The sequence below is a fragment of the Schistocerca gregaria genome, chromosome 2, assembly GCF_023897955.1.
Source record: "Schistocerca gregaria isolate iqSchGreg1 chromosome 2, iqSchGreg1.2, whole genome shotgun sequence".
Lineage (NCBI taxonomy): Eukaryota > Metazoa > Arthropoda > Insecta > Orthoptera > Acrididae > Schistocerca > Schistocerca gregaria.
Window position 1 is genome coordinate 292,961,999 of NC_064921.1, and position 22,323 is coordinate 292,984,321.

General features: G+C 37.2%; 1 protein-coding gene across 2 annotated transcripts in view; it reads left to right on the forward strand.

The window, feature by feature from the left end:
- The first annotated feature begins 490 nt into the window (after positions 1-490).
- LOC126336901 (androgen-dependent TFPI-regulating protein-like) overlaps positions 491-22,323 on the forward strand; it is a 63,890-nt gene continuing 42,057 nt past the window's right edge. The window contains exons 1-2 of one of the 2 annotated variants that reach the window (XM_050001027.1): positions 493-781; positions 8,009-8,152. In XM_050001027.1, the coding sequence (XP_049856984.1) occupies positions 602-781; positions 8,009-8,152 (324 nt within the window). In that variant the 5' untranslated portion in view covers positions 493-601. Of the gene's footprint in view, positions 782-8,008; positions 8,153-22,323 lie in introns of both variants that reach the window. The other variant, XM_050001028.1, reaches the window with a different exon arrangement.

Sequence of the window (22,323 nt, forward strand, 5' to 3'; positions counted from 1 at the left end):
GCAGAAAACATTAGAAAAAATTGAGGAGTGTTAAGGTAGTATAATGTCTGCTGACTTCATTTGAAAATTTTGACAAAGTAGTAAGTTATTTATTTGTATGTAGGCACAAGGAAACATCAATTTAGTGAATCAAATGATCATAATGTATCAACTATTATTATTTTACTAGATTTAAACTAAGAATGACTGAGTAATGAATGTCTGATTGTACTGGTAAGTGTAACCTGGACTTCACAAAAAAAGAGCTTCTGCACACATGGCAGAAAAAAAGGAAGAAGAATAAATGATAAGGAGCACAAGAATGTATTTCTAAACACATAGTTTAGTTTCAAGTTTGTCTGCTTCCTAGCAGTTCCAGTTGTGAAATGGACTGGGCATATCAAGGTGACCAAATTTTTATTGTGTCTTATGGAGGGCAAGAGGCTGCTGAATTTTTATTTTTTTAAAGAAACAGGATAGACTGACACAGTTATGTAAGTATTACTACTGCAGCATGCAAGTAGAAATACACAAGACTTTGACCTTCACTCATCTGCATGAGTGATTTTAAAGAAGGTACAACACTTTTGTGCTGACAGAGCTAGCACACACAGAGACTAAAATGCCTGGAACTAAAATGAGTACAAAGAGCTTCATTTTTCATTTAGGTATTGTTTTGCATCATGTTTTTGTGTTTTATTATTTCGCTGCTAAATTAGGTGAAGGAAAGGTACCAGTAGATCTTGAATGGACTCATGGTCTTGAGAAATACTGGGGAAGATTTTTGACTATCTGGAACTTTGTAAGTTTATGAAATAGTTTCATTGTTACTTGGGTTTCTATTTTAACTTTTTCTCTTTATACTCTCAATAACAATAATTATTTGATTCTACTTAAATATTTATGATATTCTTGCATTTAAATGACTAGCAGAATTTTGTATTGCCTGTTATTTCTTCTCATTTTAATTGTTTCTGTTGGGGGGGACAAATGTCATTGCAGTCTGAGTCGAAACAACACAACACAAATTCGTTTGTGTATACTAGCCAATGATTTTTTAAAACTCATAAAGCTTATAAAATAATTATATTTATGAAAGACTACATCCTTTCTTTACACCATATGATTTTCTTAAACTTGTCATTGCACTGTAAAATGCGTCCTGTGCCTAGCAGAAATTGGACTTTTACAGACACTTTTTTTGTATTTTTTTCATTTCTGTTGTTCAGCAGACTCTGCAGTGAGTCTGAACTGGAAAATCTTCTATTAACTATACTCCTTTTTATGGAATTAATGTTTCAGTAAATTAAAATTTATGATGTGTGCATCTTAATTTGTCCTTATTTCTTTTGTTGTGAAGGTGGACACTTATTGACCTATTGTTTATTCATTCACACATTGTGCTTCATAAACACATTATCAAGGAGAATTCACAAATTCCGAACTGACTGAAAGTATAAATTAGCACATAGATGAAGCAATAGAAACAGCTTCCATAGATTATGTTAATAACAAACTATAATCTATAATAGATGTCTCATCTTATTTCTCAAATGCACTTGAGAGACTATTAATCCATTAAAAAGCTACAATTAGTGTTTATTTTTCAGAGTAGCTCCCACCATTTAAAGCTGCTTTTCTCTAATTATATTATTAACTGCTGTTCACCTACTGTTATATACTCAACAAGTGTGAGTCTAGAAATACCAAATGAGTGTGATTTATTTTAATAAACATTTGTTATATTAATGCTGATTCTGAATTGCAAACTAAAAATATCAGTGTTGATACATTTTGGCTTTAAGGTATAATTTTAATATAGTCATTAATTTATGAACATTCTCAATAACCTGTTCTATTTCTAGATTCTCCTCATTAATGTATTTTGCCTCAAATTGAAAAAAAACACCTTGTAATCTTGCATGGGAATGATTAATCTTTATACAGATTACTTCTGTTCATGCATCTAAAGTGCATATCAATTTTAAACTTTTTATTATATGCCACAAATAATATTAGTGGGTATATGTAGAGGTAAATAAGTGTAAGATTGGAAATGTCCTTGAATATTCATTCACAGATGTTCAGTTATTACATTTACATAATGTATTTAATGCATGGATGGAAATACAAAGAAGAAATAAGAATAACATTCACCAAACCAAAACTGTTTCATGAGAATTAGTAAATGTGAGGCAGAACTGCTGGTCAGTACTTGTTTTCAGGAGGACAAAATGTTTAATACTGCTGACAGACAAGCACAAAAGAAATAATGATATCGTTATCCTAGCATTTGGAACTGTCATTTGGAACTATTACTTCTTTCAGTTAGGTCTCTCTCATCTTTGAGTCTGAGTGACCTGCCTTTCCTTTTTAATGCTCTACATTCTATTTCTCTCTCTTCCCTGAGGAAGGAAGTAGCAGGTCTGAAACCTAAGATAATGTAATCACTCTAACATTCATGTGGGTGTGTTGGCAGTACTAAACATTTCACTTCCTGAATGTAGGTATTTGCCATCAATCCTGTCTCATAAGTGATGTATGCATATGATGACAGATTCCTTCACATGTAGAAGAGACATTGGGCAGTGTTGAGAGACTACAGTGACTACGTGTGTATGAGGGATGGGGGGGGGGGGGGGGGGGGGAGTGGTAGCTGTGAAGTTTAAGGAGATAAGGAGTCTACATCTTTTCTTTGTCACCGTCCAGTACACAGCATCTCTTCTATTTGGTAAACAACAACTTATCAGCATTTACATACAAAAGACTTGCTGATCATTTAGCATAATAAATGATTTATTGATCTTGCATCTTGTGCGCTGTATTGTTGTACATTCATTCCATAAGAGAAGACAAAGTATGTCCAAGAGTGGGTCCCTGAACTGCATCATGTGACTTTGCTCCATGAATAGGTATGATCTGTTGACTGTTTTCCAAAAGGGGCTTCTAAGCCATGGCAATATCAATGACATAATGTTTCAGACTGTTCAGTAAGACATTATACTGTCAAATGATTTACTCAGCTCACAGTGTTAATGCTATGGATTCCTTCTCTTTGTAGAAGTACTTATCTTTCTTATCAGATCAAACACTGTCATAGTTGTGCAGCTTTCTTACCAACAGCCAACTAACACATTGCAAATATTACTCTCAAAGTAACTTAAGAATCTCATTTTTTTCATTACAGTTTCCATAACGTTAGTTAGCACAGAAGGTTGGCTGTCTATCTTAGAGCCTCCACTGAATAAAATGCTTTGGAATAGCACATAGGATACTACAAGAAATTAGTTTCTCTGTGAACTTGTAAACTTTCACTATGTTTAAGATGCACTTCTTCTGCTCATTCAGTGTCTTCCGGCATGTGGACTGAGTTGAGGTATGCACTAACAAAAGACAGGCAGTGAGTAATTAGTTCACAAATTGTGTTCTGTAAACCCCGTTGTGAAGGAAACTCTTCAGGGATGTGGAAAAAGTCAAGCTGTATTCAGGATACAGTACTGCAGGCTACTTCTGCGAAATATTTCATCAACAAATTATGACAAATAATAATTTAATCACTATGACAGCTATGGCAATTACATCTAGATTAATTTATGTATTTGTATTGTGACCTTTACTTGAGTCCACAACTAGAATTAGCATGTTCTGTCAGGTTTGATGTGAGTTCAGATTTTTCAATTCATGTATCAGTCAAGAAAACAAGTAAGCACTTCCTACTTATCTTTCTTCTTGGGGGTCTTATAGGCATTGAAATTGTATAGTTGGTGTTTCCAGGTTCAGAACCTCAGCCTTTCACTACCTGTTATAAGAGAGTAGCTTGCCAGAAATAAAAGGCCAGCCATCAGTTTTGATGATCTTAATAGTTTATTTAAGCTTATTGTTCCTCATATAATTCAAAATTATGAACATTGCACCATAGGTGCACAATACAATGCGAAAGGAAGCTTTCTAGTGAATGATAAATTACCAAAAGTTAATGTCTATCATATGGGAATTTTAAAGACAGATTTTTTATCAGATTATGTATCAGTTTTGTTTTCTGTAATTGTTTGGATGGCTTTTTGGTTTATTACACAAGATTTGTTTGGTTATTATTGAAGTAAAGCAACTATTATCCACAGTTAAATTTCTTCTCAATATATTATTTTTAAATATATACACGTTGAAAACATGGACATAATTACAGTTCATCAGGAACTCTATTTGTCTTTAGTAACTGACCAGAATGTATAAATGGAGTGTGTGTGTGTGTGTGTGTGTGTGTGTGTGTGTGTGTGTGTGTGTGTGTGTATGTGTGGATGGAGAGGGAGTGGAGGGAAGGAGATAGACAAAGACAGGGGGAGGAGGAGATGGAAAGAGAGAAGAGGGTGTGAGGTGGAAAAGGGGGGAGGTGTGAAGAGGCAGGCGAATGAGCAAAAGGCTATGAGAAGGCAGTTGTATGAGGGACAGGGTGAGAGAAGGCAGATGGAAGAGGGATAGGTTGTGATGAAACAAGTGGAAGGCAAAGCTGTGTGTAGAAACAGTAATGGTGAAAGTATGCACAGTAGACTCATTGATGTCTAATTCAGGTACTTGTAAGTAATTTTGATTTGTTTCAAATTGCATAGTATGAGAATTAGTAACCTTAAACATTAAGCTGGTTGCTGAATTATATGTAGGTCTGTCCCCTTATTCTACTGGCTGTATCTCATATGGATATGTTGGAACCCTTTATCAGAATACTTATGCCATCAGCAAACATCACAGTTTTTGAAATGTCTTCCCAAGTCAATCAATTTGTAGGTCAAAAAACATGTGAGGGCTAAGAACTGAGCCTTGCAATACACAGTATTTAATATTTCCCCACTCTAAATTTAATGTTATTCCTCTTGTATTATTTGTTAAAGTGGCCTTCTTTTTTCTACTGTTAAGACACTGCCTATCCAAAAGGAATGCCTTTAATGCCATATCATTTTAGTTCCATTAGTAGAATACGACCGATTAATAGAAACATAATCTGTCCCTACATTACAATAAGCTATCACTGTACTGCTTAATCAATGTGTGATTATACAAGCTAAATGCACACAATTAAAGAAGGAAGGAAGCCTCTATTTTGAAACAAGCTGCTGATTCCTTAGTTGTAGTGAATAGTTACTGTTTATCGGCAGTCACATGCCTAACATGTACTTAAATGCATTAGTATTTTTCTAAGAAAATAGTCATCTGTATTTGTGACAACAGATACCTGTTTAAAATACACAAATACTTGTGACACAGCTTCACAACAATGACACTGGAGTCTATGTGTGATGTAGCTACTAAGAATTAACTTGAATGTAGATGATAAATAATTATTCGGAGTGTTTATTGAGGCACCTTTTAAATTTCTTTTGTGTTGGTCATGATTTCCAATCTGAACCCTGTGCAAGGAGGCAAAGGCTACAGGTAAATAACTTTTGTGTCTTGTATTGTACTGTGCGAATCATAGTTCACTCAAAAGTGATTTTTGCCATCAGCAACAAAGAGCTTTTGAAAACATACAAGACAGTACTTAACTAAGTAATCAGTGAGGTGAACAAAGTGGCAAACGGAAGTTATATTAGAATTGTCAATAACAAAGTAGAAATTGTACAGAAAATAGCAAAACAGCAGACAAGTAAAGCCCACAAATTTTTGTCATGCCGTTGACAATTATGGCATAACAATTATGTGTCCAAGAGAAATTGTGTGGACCAGAAATGTGGACAATAATAGAAGTGGATATAAAAAACCTAAGGGCATTTGAAGGGAAAATCCTGTATCAGATTTACAGCTTGAGAAAGAGCCAGAGGGCTGGAGAGTAAGAAACAACCAAAAATTACAACAGCTTATACATGGGAAAGATAAATCAAAACTTATTAAATCTTAGAGAATACACTGATTAGGCGATATGAAGAGGGTGACAGACAACAGGAGCAACAAAAACAAGATTCTGCTCCAAGGAAGGAAGGGTCAACCAGGTGCAAGATGGCTGGCCTTACCAAGATGGAAGACAAAAGCAGAGAACTGAGACACATGGTCACAGATTGTTGAGGAGGTGAAGGCCCATCATGGTCTCTAGTGCTGAAGAAGTGGAATAAGAAGAAGAATAAGAAGAAGAAGAGAAATTGTAATACTGCAATTTTCAAATTTAAGTGTGTGGTTGTCAGTAGACCCAAATCAAACAGTAATAATAGTCAAACAGTAGAAAGTCAAGGTTGGAATATCAACTATTATGATCTTCTTCTTCTGTAGTGGTCAATCCAAGGATTGGTTTGCAACAGCTACAATGACAGCTTGTCTCCATTCTGTGCGTCTTTCAGCTTTTCTCTTCATTTCTTTATAGGCGTTACATCCCACATCTTTCACGATTTGATCCATGTACCTCAGTGGTGGTCTTCCTCTTGGTCTTTTTCCCTCGACATATTCCTCTACGATTGTGTTCAGGAGTCCTGTATGTCTTAATAGATGGCCTGTAAATTGCACTCTTCTTTTAACAATGAAGCTCCAGAAGCTTCTCTTCTCACCTGCTCTTTCCAGAACCACTTCATTTGTGACCTTGTCGATTCATTTTATTTTTAGCATGTGTCTACAGCACCACATTTCAAAAGAATTTAGCTTCTGGTCTTCCTCTGTCCTGAGAGTCCACGTTTCACACCCATAGCATGCCACGCTCCACACATATGATTTCAAAAATCTTTTCCTGATTCCAAGGCTGATGCTCTTAGATGTTAATATGTTTTTCTTCTTGTTAAAAGCAGCCTTTGCTTGAGCTATTCTACTTCTCACGTCTGCCTTGCTCCTTCCATCCCTGGTAATATTACTGCCCAGATAAGTAAATTTATCAACTTGTCCAAGCAGTTCATAGCCTACATTATGTAATCTATCCTTTTCATAATTAGTAATAGTTACGTTTTACCTGAGTCCTCGAAAAACAAATCTACTTCTCTCTTTTCAATATCAGCAAATGAGAAACACATTTTAACAATAATTATAAATTAAAGTTTAAATATCATACAGGCGTGGAAAGCATCTCAGATTTCTATAGTAAGATCTGTGGTCACCTTATTGTTAAACAGCTCTACAATACTTGCAACCATTTGCTGTCAACTGGAGCTTTTCCATATTGTTTAAAAGCATCAAACTCAAGCCGCTATTCAGGAAAGGAAAGAAACAAGATGTAGCAAATTACCAGTCTGTTGCACTATTATTTGTTTTCTCAAAAAGGCTAGAAATTGTTTTGAAAGAGTTCTCAGGTTTCCTATGTAAACATTCAGTCCTTTCCACAGAACAATGTAGTGTCAGAAAAATCTGATCAAGATAATGCCATTTTCAATCTTTTATTTATTTATTTATTTATTCATCTGTAGGTAATGTAAATTGTATAGATGTTATCAACATGTAAAGACATACATAATTACACACATAATGCTCCACAAGTTAGACAGCGACAAATGTTCAACTGGTATGTTGTAAAAGTTCCCATTCTTCACCAACCACAAGTATTACACAGTTATTAAATTGCTCATAGTTCAACATATTTTGTCAAGACAGATTTACAACAAACCACTCACAAAGCCTTGAGACAATTAAAATGATTACAGGCATCATATGACTAACAGCATGTATTAAGGAGGTTGAAAAATGACAGTAGTTCAGTCTTGATGTAGTGGACCAATTGTAGCCAGCATTGATTACATTAAGTAATTTGATTTCATGAAGGTGTGCACTGTGCCCTCTAGCAGCAAGCTGGACCATCTGTGGACCTATAGGAACCACACCTTCTATAGGCAATGGCAATACTACCCTTCGACAGTTTTCATTTTTCAGCCTCCGGATTGTTTCTTTTTTAATGCACCTTATATTATGATGAATAGTAATTATTATCTACATTTACATAGTAAACTGTGAAATCATGCTCATACTTTATTATGCCCAATTTTATGTAATGTAAGCATATCTAAAAAAACTGAATTACTTTTTAGCAAAAGAAACTATACCCCTTAGTAATTATCTACATTATTTACAGGAAATACAGACATTTCACTTTGCTCTTTGTGTTGTCCAAGATGTACTACAGCTGCAGTCAAATAGCTACTTGAAACAGGTCAAACACTATGTAAGGATAGTGAACAATTACACTTTCAGGACGTTTGTATTTCCATTATCACTTGTAAGTACATAGAACTTCAAATACCATTTTAGCTATAATGTAGTAGGTATCACATACTTATTTAAATTACTTCCCCGTAGTGTGATAAAATATAGCTATGTTCTCTGTCCAAAACATTTTTTTGCATTGTTACTAGTAACATATCATCGAAATTTTTTTGTTTGCTACATATATGATGTCCAAGTGAACTTCTTTGTAAATGAAGAAACACTAAATTTTAAAAAATCTGCAAATCAATTGCTATTATGTGTCCCACCTCTTAGACTGATTGTTAATTTATCATGTAAAACACCAGGAATGAGGAATCTTTATTAGCCCTTGACTATTTTGCAGTGAAATAGGTTTTCTCATTCATTCATAGTAATGCAGTGGATATTAAATACAGTAGACGATAAAACAGCAAAGTTATAAAAGCTAATGCCACTGTCACACATATAGAAGAATTCCTTAATATTGTAAAGTGAGTAGTGAGGTAACCGGGCATTCAACTTTGTTTTGAAGTGGTTTTAGTAGCATGGACCAAGCACTGGACGCAATTTAATACTGATTATCTGTGACAATGACAGTTCATGGTAGCCCATTCACTGATTCTGTTAGCTTTAACTTTGTGATTTTGTTGATAAATGTCTTTCATAACAACAGGTTTGGAAATGAATCTTCTTGCTTCCATGGCATAAGGCTTGTTCTAACAAGTTTACAAAGTTCCAGGACTGCAGCTGTATCCAGTAAGTGTCCTCTGCTGATATTTTGGCTGAGAATTATCCAGTCATCTTCAGGGACATAATAATGATGCTGAAGCCCTCCCACCCACCTAATAAAGACAATGCTTGCAGAGACAGATCATCACAGCTGAAAAAATGTCACTCAACAGCGATGACCTGTACTACTGATACACTCTCTATAACGGAGATTGTGTCATGTATTCTATGGTAGTTTATAAACACTAGACATTAAGATCTCTGGTTCTGTGCTATTGTCTCTGAGAGGTGGCTATTCCAAATGATGATTTTCATATTTCAACCAAGGTAAAACAATAACTGGGATAAATAGAACCATTTGTCTATTGGATTTTGATGACTTTCCTAATCACCAATTCCCAGAAGGATGATGTAGAAGTTAGAAACTTCATATTTTCATACTCCGTGTAGTGGGCTGTCTCAGTGCCGTGTTCAGCCACTACTGACTTTTTTTGGGCTGTAGCAGATGAGTGTATTATCAATATCCCACGTAATGACTGATGTTGTTTGCCCAGCATATGAAAGTCCACACTGACATGTGTTATTTGTACACATAGCATTAAGCAGTCCTTCACAGAAATAATGAGAACCTTCAGTACATGCTTAGGTTCTAACATATTTTAGAAGAAAGACTCCTTACGTATAGTAGGGAGATCATGGATTTGAATCTTTCCTCCTCAGCCTTTTGACCTAGGATGCTCACATAGAGTGTGAAAGGCAGAGCCTTGCATATTTTGTGTGACATGTAGCCTACCTTGAGCCACATTTTTGAGACATTCTGGTTTCACACAGATAGTTGTCATCTGCAATAGTATGTGCCCTATAGAAATGTGTGTTTAGGACACCATCCATGTGCAGCAGGGATGGCTACTTGCAGATACAAATCTGTTTGTTGGCTTACAATAGACTTAATGTCCCAAGGTGCTGTCAGTTTAGAGATGAACTGAAATGTGCAGAAATGGAAGCATGTGTTCTTTTCTATTTCCATGATGATTTTTTTCTTCTTTTTCCATGGGTGGAATTAAGGTGGTCCAAGGCCTGATGATGTCTTTTATTACCATTGTAGAACCACTAACAATTTATGCAATAGTGGACTGGCATCAGGGACTGCACCTGCTTGTCTAAAAATTGCAAAATTGGAACCAATCTACAAAAAAGGAAACAAAGAAGTTCGCAATAACAGGTCAATTGCCCTATTGTCTGACTTTTCAAAAATTCTAGAGAAGGTCTTCCAGAAAAGACTTACTGCCTTTATGGAAAACTATCAAATCCTATCTACAGCACAACACAGGTTTAGGAAGAACCACTTAACCAGCAGTGGTATCTATGAATTCCTATGCAAAATTTACCAGAAAGTGGCCAGTGGTGAATATATGGCTGGTGTATGCCTTGACTAGTCAAAAGCAATTGATATTGTAGATCATGAAGCACTCCTATAGAAATTAAATCAACTAGGCATCAGAAGCACATCTAATGACTGGGTCAGGCTATACCTTCATGGACGCAAACAAACAGTGGAAATACATCACACTGACTGCAACAAAATAACAATCCATTTTTCAGATTACCAAGACATGAAATATGGTGTTCCACAAGCATCAGCACTGGAACAAGTGCTTTTCCTCTTATCTGTAAATGACCATTAAACAAACATACAGTATCAAAATGCTTAGCAATTTGTTGACAACACAAGCTTTCTCATTACTGCAAAATCAGAAAACGTACTACAAGATAACATAACAAAGACAATGGGTATCATAGCAAAATGGTTCACATACAATAAGTATAAATGAAGGAAAAACTGTAGCAATCAACTTCCATAATGTCAAGTAAAAGGTTCCACATACTATAAATATGTAGTTGTCAAACAAAGCTGTAAATGGAGTTGACCTGACAAAGTTTCTTGGGCTCTGGACCCTGTAAAATGTCAGGTGGGGAATTCATATTGAGAGTTTCACCAAAGACTGCCTAAAATGTGTAATATTCAAGTGTTCAGTCAGTCCTGAAGTATGGAGTCATTTTCTGGGGAGCTTCTCCAAACACCATCAAAGTATTTAGAATCGAAAAAAGAATCATGAGAATCATAGAAGGTGTGCCAAACACAGAAAATCTTGCAAGCCACTCTTCAGAAAACTGCAAATCCTCCCCCTACCATGCCTTCATATACTTGAAACCATAGTATTCATACAGCATTGTGCAATTGAAAATCCGCCACCCTTCCTCAAAAATGAAGATGTAATACTCACAACACAAGGCAAAAAATGGATATCTATATGCACCATACAAAAACTAAGCTCCACTAAAGTGTTCTGCACCTTGGAAAAAAATTTATTCAGGAAACTACCAAATAACATACAACCTGTAAACAACACAGCAGGGTTCAAAGCCACAGTATATCTAATTGATCACTGCTTCTACAGTCTGAAAGAGTATTTTGATAGATAATAATGTGCCAGTATGAATAACAATGTACCACTCTTATCTGCGGAAACCATAGTAACATTGCAACCACTGAACAAATACAAATAATGTACCAGTAATAAGTAGTGTAACCTTAAGAGGTTGATGATGTTAAAATGATGGGAACAGTGTTCTGTTAAATGACGTCCAACATCTCATATACAGTCTATGTAACAACAAGGTCTCATGGACAAATAAATGAATAAGTTCTACCATGGAAACAACCACAGATGTCTCACAAAATGTCTCCAAAAATCAGGATCAAAATTAGCAAAGTCCAGCTCCTTCTCTTACGTTGACCACTACTGGTGACAGAGGGCTTCTCATTGGCATCACCATCAATGTGTTCATAAAGATATTTGTCAAATAAAAAATATGTTGAGGTGAGCTGAGGAAACTAAAAACTTCCTCTAGGACTGTCCAGAATAGTTTTGGAGGTACAAATCTCCTTGCCTGGTTGAGCTCTCTGTTCTGATTTGTCATTTATTCTGGTGAAGTATGATAGAAACTGTAGCACTGACATATATTCTTGAGAGATCTAGTAAACATTTTATTGATACTTAGGCAAGCACATTTTTTCTCAAATCTATGAATCCCAGACAAAGAAGTAATTCATACACATTGCTTTATTCTATAGTTTTGTTCACGACTTGCAGGTGGTCTACTGTACTAGTACCACTTCTGAAGTAAGTTTGTTGATTAAAATCTTATGTTTTACATGATGACTGGCTCTTGTGTGGGTTGGATGCCATGGTGGTAGCAAAGCTGTCAGTTGTGATGCAGATGTATCCACAGGCTGGTGACGCAGGGTTGCTCAGGGTCTGGGAAATATGACCCCATGACAATAGGTTGTTTGTGGCATGAGATGTCACCAAGGTGTCTGGGACAGCTGAGGAAAAAACACATGCTTTTCAACATATGCAATGGAGACATTATACAGAATGTGTTACAACACCGAGAAAGGGCCAGAGTATGGTGGCTGGAGGGGCAAATCTTTTTGAGTCTATATATAGCACTGCATGCAAACAGCTGTGTAATTAAAGCTTCCTGGCAGATTAAAACTGTGTGCCCGACCGAGATTCGAACTCGGGACCTTTGCCTTTCGCGGGCAAGTGCTCTACCATCTGAGCTACCGAAGCACGACTCACACTCCATACTCACAGCTTTACTTCTGCCAGTATCTCGTCTCCTACCTTCCAAATTTTACAGAAGCTCTCCTGCGAACCTTGCAGAACTAGCACACCTGAAAGAAAGGATATTGCAGAGACATGTCTTAGCCACAGCCTGGGGGACGTTTCCAGAATGAGATTTTCACTCTGTAGCAGAGTGTGCACTGATATGAAACTTCCTGGCAGATTAAAACTGTGTGCCCGACCGAGACTCGAACTCGGGACCTTTGCCTTTGGCGGGCAAGTGCTCTACCATCTGAGCTACCGAAGCACGACTCACACTCGGTACTCACAGCTTTACTTCAGCCAGTATCTTGTCTCCTACCTTCCAAACCTTACAGAAGCTCTCCTGCGAACCTTACAGAACTAGCACTCCTGAAAGAAAGGATATTGCGGAGACATGGCTTAGCCACAGTCTGGGGGACGTTTCCAGAAAGAGATTTTCACTCTCCAGCGGAGTGTGAGCAGATATGAAACTTCCTCGCAGTAGGATAATTCTGCACCATCCTAGGAAATAAACGGCTACATAGCTGCCAGATGTATTCTACAAATGTTTCGAATTCTCCATTAGGCTCACCACAGCCAGAAAATGTTCATAAACTGAAGTATTTCTTAAGCTAGCTAGCAATGGGAATGCTCACACATCTAAAACATGGTGGCATTAATACTGGTATCTGAATTACCACATTATGTTGTTGTTGTTGTTGTGGTCTTCAGTCCTAAAACTGGTTTGATGCAGCTCTCCATGCTAATCTATCCTGTGCAAGCTCCTTCATCTCCCAGTACCTACTGTAACCTACATCCTTCTGAAACTGCTTAGTGTATTCATATCTTGGTCTCCCTCTACGATTTTTACCCTCCACGCTGCCCTCCAATCCTAAATTTGTGATCCCTTGATGCCTCAGGACATGTCCTACCAACAGATCCCTTCTTCTAGTCTAATTGTGCCACAAACTTCTCTTCTCCCCAATCCTATTCAAAACCTCCTCATTAGCTACGTGATCTACCCACCTAATCTTCAACAATCTTATGTAGCACCACATTTTGAAAACTCCTATTCTCTTCTTGTCCAAACTATTTATTGTCCATGTTTCACTTCCATACATGGCTACACTCCATACAAATACTTTCAGAAACGACTTCCTGACAGTTAAATCTATACCCGATGTTAACAAATTTCTCTTCTTCAGAAACGCTTTCCTTGCCATTGCCAGTCTACATTTTATATCCTCTCTACTTCGACCATCATCAGCTATTTTACTCCCCAAATAGCAAAACTCCCTTACTACTTTATCCTCCTATCAAGACACTGTCCATTCCATTCAACTGCTCTTCCAAGTCCTTTGCTGTCTCTGACAGAATTACAATGTCATCGGCGAACCTCAAAGTTTTTATTTCTTCTCCATCTATTTTACTACCAACATCAAATTTTTCTTTTCTTTCCTTTACTGCTTGCTCAATATACAGATTGAATAACATCGGGGAGAGGCTACAACCCTGTCTCACTCCCTTCCCAACCACTGCTTCCCTTTCATGCCCCTCGACTCTTGTAACTGCCATCTGGTTTCTGTACAAATTGTAAATAGCCTTTCGCTCCCTGTATTTTACCCCAGCCACCTTTAGAATTTGAAGGAGAGTATTCCAGTCAACATTGTCAAAAGCATTCTCTAAGTCAAATGCTAGAAACGTAGGTTTGTCTTTCCTTAATCTTTCTTCTAAGGTAAGTCGTAAGGTCAGTATTGCCTCACGTGTTCCAACATTTCTACAGAATCCAAACTAATCTTCCCCGAGGTCGGCTTTTACCAGTTTTTCCATTCGTCTGTAAATAATTCGTGTTAGTGTTTTGCAGCTGTGTCTTATTAAACTGATAGTTTGGTAATTTTCACATCTGTCAACACCTGCTTTCTTTGGGATTGGAATTATTATATTCTTCTTAAAGTCTGAGGGTACTTCGCCTGTCTCGTACATCTTGCTCACCAGATGGTAGAGTTTTGTCAGGACTGGCTCTCCCAAGGCCGTCAGTAGTTCTAATGGAATGTTGTCTACTCCCGGGGCCTTATTTCGACTCAGGTCTTTCAGTGCTCTGTCAAACTCTTCACGTAGTATCGTATCTCCCATTTCATCTTCATCTACATCCTCTTCCATTTCCATAATATTGTCCTCAAGTACATCGCCCTTGTATAGACCCTCTATATACTCCTTCCACCTTTCTGCTTTCCCCTCTTTGCTTAGAACTGGGTTTCCATCTGAGCTCTTGATATTCATACCACATTATAGGCAAATGGATTTTATTTGCATTCCTGTAAATGTGATTTGGATCAAAAGCTTAGCATACGCTGATGTATTGATTGTAACTAGAACATTTCAAATAAAGAGTAGGGGGGATTATTTATGCAGCCCTCATCTTCAGTAACTGTCATAACTATTTTCATTTTTAGGATTTTTTCACCTACATCAGTAAAAATGGAACCCTACTAGTCTCACTTTCTTGACCGCCTATCTGTCCACCCAACCCTTAAAACCTATTTACCTCGAATATGGGTAGACATAATAAGCGGAAATGTATTGCACTTCTTATGGTATATGGTTCCCTTGGTGGTGTAAAAAAGTGAGCTTCTATCTCAATACAATCTAAAGATATGGCTGTTTATGTAAAGAAAATTTACACAAAAGGTCAAAAAATGGCTCTAAGACTGTGCTACCAGACTGCTTAGGTCATCAGTCCCCTAGAAGTACTTAAACATACATAACCTAACACACATCCATGCCCAGGGAAGGATTCAAGCTGATGGCACAAGCAGCCGTGCTGTCCACAATATGACACCATTTAATGCACGGCTAACCTGTGTTGTCCAGCTGTTAATATCATCTGGTGTTGCTAAAAAGTTAGTCACTTCTGGTGAATGATTTTCTGTGCGGTTCATTTAAGATAGAATAACCAAAATGTATTTGATGTTACGGAAGAGGATGGATGCCTAATTCATTTCCCCTTGTCAATATTTATGACGTTAGATTCACAATCTGAGCATATGTACTATTCATAACCACATGTTAACACCAAGTCATAGTCACAGATATGCGAATAAAACACATTTTCTTATACTTGAGGTATGTTGTTTTCTACAAAGTGGTGGCAGACGATGCTGTGGCGTCTTTGAAGCGTGAGCTTCTCGCGTGCTCTTCAGCACATCAACTGAGCAAACGTTTTCTTCCTGCTGCTAGCCTAATGGACAATGGCAATACCATAGAATATGTTTGCAACTATGTGACCATCGATTTATGTTCATGAGTGATTCATAATTATGCTGGTAAATCCACTTGATATTTTTATGTCCTTTAAATTACATTTGCTACATGATTCAAACTGACGACATAGGAAATGTATGTTATTTGGTCCGGGAAGCACGTTCCAACAGAAATTGCTCCTTACATTGACATTTATGTTGCGAATTAGTCATCTTATCCATCACATGGACAATGAGGATGCCTTGTTTTGCTACAGTTGTTTCATAGATTACTGGTATTGTGTGTTGGTGACATTGCCAGTTTATATATTGTGTATGTAACACAAAATAAAAGTGTTGGATACCTACAGTGAACAGTCCATTTGCAAAATGTTTGTTGTCATTGTAATTTATGTAACTTGGTCTTCGACTTCCAATTTGACAATTTGTGGAAAAATGTTTTACCTTGCTAGTCCTAGATTCAAACATTGTCTGACAGAAAACGTAGGCATAAAGGGGGCAGTGAAAGCAGTTATTCATTATTATAGCAAACTTTTGAATCCACTGGACACTTGAATTCTCTATATTGAGTCTGAGTGTTATGTTATTCCTCTTGTTATTTACTGTCTCAATGTCATCTGTGAGAATGAAATTAAAGGCAGTGGGATTGTATTAATATTCTATGTAAATATTTAAGGTTATATTCTTTATGTAAAACAGAGTATTGGTTTCAATCCTAGAATCGATGATAAACTTCAGAAATACAATTACAGAATAATGGCATATCGATTATGGCTCCTCACCGTCAACAATAGTTGTTACCCATAATTTTGTATTTGGTATTTGACTGTTGTCACCCTTTAGAGACCAACTTGATCTTTCCCCAAAGCCATTTTTGACTTGCTTCTTAATATGTCCTATAACTACAGATTTGCTGAAAATATTAACTGTTTAATACGATATTCCACAAATTAAAAACTTCCATTTATTCTTTATATCTTGAAACTTACTACTGTTCACTTTCACTGAAGAAAATATACATAATAATAAAATGAAATCATAGATTATAATCTCAAAGCATACTGTGAATGGTTAAAATGAAATGAAATAAAAATCATCTTCTTATCTAAAACATATTACTGTTCAAGAGAACTTCAGCACCCCTCCACATGTGGACAAATAGTGGGTCTCATGAAACAGCACTGTTTAGCTGTTACAAAATAAAACCTCAAAAATCAGTAAATAAAACTCTTCTTCTACTGTTGCTTCAAATTGCATATACCAAGTGCCCTCTGCTGTGACAACGACTTGAAGTCTGTTGGGTATTTGATTTTTCTCTTCTTTTTTGTGCCTCCTTACCTCCCCTTCTAACCCAACCTTCGCTCTCCCGCTCTCCAATTATGCCTTCATCGGTGAACTTCTCCTCCATATTTTTCATTTTTGCTGATTTGCTTTTTACCCTTCTTGCATATACACATGTGTCATGTATTTTTTTAGAGAATGCATGAATATATAAAGTGAGTATTTCTTCTCTTAGCATGCCAGCCGGTGTGTTCGAGTGGTTCTAGGCACTTCAGTCTAGGACTGTGCGACCCCTAAGGCCGCAGGTTCGAATCCTGCCTCAGGCATAGACATGTGTGATGTCCTTAGGTTAGTTAGATTTAAGTAGTTCTAAGTTCTAGGGGACTGATGACCTCAGATGTTAAGACCCATAGTGCTCAGAGCCATTTGAACCATTTTGTCGAAGTCTGTTGGGCCACAACTCTAGCCACATAACTAGGAGATTCAAGTAACTCATTCCAAATGTCATGAATCACATCAGAAAGCTGTCAGCGAGTCAGTGGTGACTGTCCCTTTTCCCGTATTACTCTGACCATTTCTGCCCAAATATTCTCAATAGGATTAATATCAGCTCCTTTAGGTGGTGATTACATTACAGTAATATTACTATGGTCATCAAACCACCTCTTAACCCTATGTGCTGAATGAGTAGGTGAGCGATTTTGTTGGAACATGATCTGATCATCACCAAATCTAGCTGTCACTGAAGGCTACATCACGTTCTCCAGAATTGATATGTAATTGCATGCATCGAGTCTTCCTACCACTTCCTACAGGAGCCCTCACCCTTTGGCCAATATCCATGCCCATACCTTTACCAACTCCCTGCCAATCCTTTGGCAACTGTAAATATATTTTGGATTGTACCTAGCACCTTTTGGCCAGTAAACAAATACTTTTCCAGTTGATGCCGTAGAGAAAACTTTTTTGTTTGTGAAAATCACTCGCCTCCAAAACTGGGGAGGTTTGTCAACATTTTCAGCAGCAAAAGCAATGTGGGCTTCTCTGTGGGAAACTGACAATGTCTCTTTCACAGTCCACCTTACCTTAGATGACGATTGATGGTCTTATTGCTAACACTGAGACCCAAAGTGTGCTCAATTTGTCATGTGTTGACAAATAGATAGTTCTCACAGAAACGGCATATCTGCCAATCCTGAGCTGCAGCGGCCATGAGGCTTCCATTCACATTACCATCCTCTTCCTTTTGTCTAATCCACCTGGCTACCGTCAACTTGTGAAGACCCATAGTCCTTTCTATATATCTATTTGAATATCCCTCTGCATGGAGTGCTATTACAGTGCCCTTGTCTGCCTCAGCCAGATGGGCGACTTAGCATTGACTGAATGATTCATTGTGGTTAATATCTGCTGCAAAAACAGTAGGAAACAGACTGATTCCTCCAACGCTGCAGCCACAACACAATGGCCAAGTATGTGTAACACGGAAATCGATGGCATAAATGAGAGGTTGCAAGCCCGTACCCTTGTCATTACACAGTAGAGCACCTTAGAATCTGTAATTTTTCTCAGAAGGGACTGATCCACTCTTGTCATGTCTTATCCTGATAAATATTACATGAAATGAAATGTTTAAATTTTGCATATATGCTAGGCCTAATGCAAGAAACATTTCTGAAATATCTGAAGCAACCTGAAGAAGATTCCATGGATTTTAGCTGTAGAAGGTTGCCTTAAAAGAGGGAAAACTAGTTTATCCTCGCTTGCCCTGTTTCCAAGTGGCGCAGTTTACTCTGAGGCATACTTAGTTCTCGCCGGGCATAAGAAGCAACTTGACTAACGAAGGGAACTTGCCAGGTGCCTTACACTGATTGTCTGGAAACTTGGCTCAGTGAAGAAGAGGACAAAATAAGTGAACATGTGTTTCAGCTTATCTACAGACACTCAACCTTTTCTGAGAAAATGACGGTCAGAGTTATCAATGTGCTGTTGCTATAGTGTAGATACCTTTTGTGCCCAAAAATGAAATTGAAGCAGAGGCTCAATATCTACTGTCATTCTTTTTTAATTTTGATTCCCAAGTTCGAGACCATATTGGTTTTTTTATTATTATTTTTCCACCCTCTCTATCAGAATTATCTACAAATGTTTTTTACAATTTATGTTGAAATAATGTGGTCATTATTCATCAATTAACTTTCTATGTAATTAATGAATTAAAAAAATAATAAACGAATGAGAAAAAATGTGGAATATATTTTGAACCTCCTTACAATCTGTAAAGCTTCAAGGACATCCACAAATATTGCACATCATTTTTTCATTTGTTTATTTTTTAAATTCTTTCATTACACAGTAAATTAATTGATGAGTAATGATAACATTGTTTCAACATAAATTGGAACAAACATTCACAGATAATTCAGAGAGTGAGGGGGGAAAAAGGAACAACTGGGTTTCGAACTCACAGCACAAAGTTCTGAAGTTGTGATGGTAGCCGCTGAACCACCACTTCAATTGAATCCATACACGCTAGTGGGTATCTGCACTATAGCAACAGCGCGTTGAAAACTTTGACCATCATTTTCTCAGAAGTGATCAAGTGTGTGCAGATAAGCCGAGACATGTGTTTGCTTATTTTGGCCCCTCTTTCACTGAGCAAAGTTTCAGCAAGGTCAAGGTATGACACTTGGCGAGTCCCCTCGTAAGTGGTGTGCATTGCAATTCAATAGACAGAATGTGTCCACTTTCCTCAACTACTCATTGATGTGTTTGGAAACTTTTGTTCTTGTAGTGGCAGTTTGCATTATGAGGGCTGGTTTTCCTGATAACGATCTTCTAATGGACTCTGCTCCTAATTTATGTTACTGTGTAGTAGACCTACTGCAATGACTTAAACTGCAATGACTTCTTAGTTGCCATGTCACTAAAACTTGGTAACATCAGTAACAATTTAATACTTTGAAACAGTTATGTGTGGTGTACGAGAAGTGTACTCTGTTGAATGAGGAATACATTAAACATGAAAGCTGCATCCAGTAACAATAATTAACTTTTGGTTACATGACAAAACACAAGTCGAAATACTGTCAATTGATCTCAGTACCCAGTAAAACTTAAACTGGAATGATCGCCAACTTACTTTTGTGGGGAAGGCAAATGATAGACTGTGTTCTATTGGCTGCACACTAAGAATATGCAACAGGTCTACTGAAAACACTGCCTACACTACATTTGTCTGTTTACTGCTATAGTATTCCTGTGCAGTATGGGATCCTTGACAAATGTGATTGGCCGTACATGCCAAAAACGTCCAAGGAACAGTAGCAAGATCTGTAATGTCACCAAATAAGGAAGAGAGAGTCCCAGATTTGATAAGTGAGTTGGGGTGACATTCATGAAAACAAAAGCGTTTTTCATTGTCGTGAGATATTTTCATGAAATTTCGATCACCAACATCTGTTCTGAATGCCAAAACATTATTTCCTCAGGAACTTACACAGTAAGAAATGACCATAGTAATAATGTAATTCAGGGCTGGTAAGAAATTATTTAAGTGATCCTTTTTCCCACACGCTGTTAGAGAGTGGGACGGCAGAGTAGTCCAAAGGTGGTTCGATGAGCCTTCTGCCAACATGTAAGTCTGGATTGCAAAGAAATCCTGTAGATGTAGTCTTGTAGATGTAACAATGAAATTATGTTGTTATTGGGGCATGTGAGTTACATTTGATTTGAACATCAAAGTTGTTTGCTGTTTATTTATTTTTTGTTCATTATTTTCAGCCATAGACAAACACTTAGATGTGTTAAATTGATACTGAGATAAAATGTCAAGCATGGACCAATAACACTAAGTTCTTAACTACTTGTTATAGTACTGCAGTATCTGCCGCCATCTTCAGAAGTGGATATTGCATACGACGTTCCTAGGGTGTTTATAAGTGGATACTGTAGACGACTTCGAACAAAATTTGAATGCAGCTTCATAAAAGTTCCAGGATCAAACAATCTGAGTTGCTGGTGAATACAGTTTATCCTCACTAGAAAGTATATATTACCATTCCATTACACATGAGGTGAAAAGGATTTCGCCGGATGCGGTGGTCAAGCTGTTCTCGGTGCTTCAGTCACGAACCACGTGGCTGCTTCAGTTGCAGGTTGTAATCCTACCTCAGGCAGGGATGTGTGTGATGTCCTTAGGTTAGTAGGTTTAAGTAGTTCTATGTCTAGGGGACTGATGACCTAAGCAGTTTGGTCACATAGTTCTTAGATCCATCATTTTTTTACCTTTCGTGTAAATTTTCTTTACATAAAAATCCATATCTTTAGTTTGCGTTGACATAGAAACTCACTTTTTTACACCATCAAGGAAACCATATACCACAGGAAGTGCAATACATTTCTGCTTATTATGTCTATCCATATTGGAGGTAAATGGGTTTTAAGGGTTTGGTGGACAGATAGACGGTCAAGAAAGTGAGACTAGTAGGGTTCCATTTTTACTGAACTAGATGAAGAAAAAAATGAAAATAGTTATGACAGTTACTGAAGATGAGGGCTGCATAAATAATCCCCCCTACTCTTTATTTGAAATGTTCTAGTTGCAATCACTACATCAGCATATTACTCGTAGCTAAGCTTTTGATCCAAATCACATTTACAGGAATGCAAATAAAATCCATTTGCCTATAATGTGGTAATTCAGATACCAGTATTAATGCCACTGTGTTTTAGATGTGCGAATATTCCCATTGCTAGCTAGCTTAAGAAACACTTCAGCTAATGAACATTTTCTGGCTGTGGCGAGTCTAATGGAGAATTCAAAACATTTGTAGAATACGTTTGGCAGCTATGTAGCCATTTATTTCCTGGGGTGGTGCAGAATTATCCTACTACATTTACTCACTAATAATAGTCTTTTGTTATTTCAATAAACATCCCAAATGATTGTCACATAAGCGGAGACGTAAAGGTAGAAAATTCTTGGTTTTGAGTCCAGAAAGCTCTATGCAACAGAAACTGCAGATCATTTTGCCATTTTCAATGCGAAACTGCTGGCTTATTCATGTCTGGGGTAATAATAGAGGGCTGTTTGCCTGGGTTGTCTGCTAGCATAGTGAAAGGTGTTTGCTACAGCAAGGGAGGTCTGGTTTGTTTTCGGTTATAATCTTGATAGAGGCAGATAGATTATCAGTAAAGCAATTTTAAGAAATCTTCATGCCCCCAGTACATTTTATTGCTACCTTCATTCTGTACAGGTGTCCTGTGGTTGTAAATAT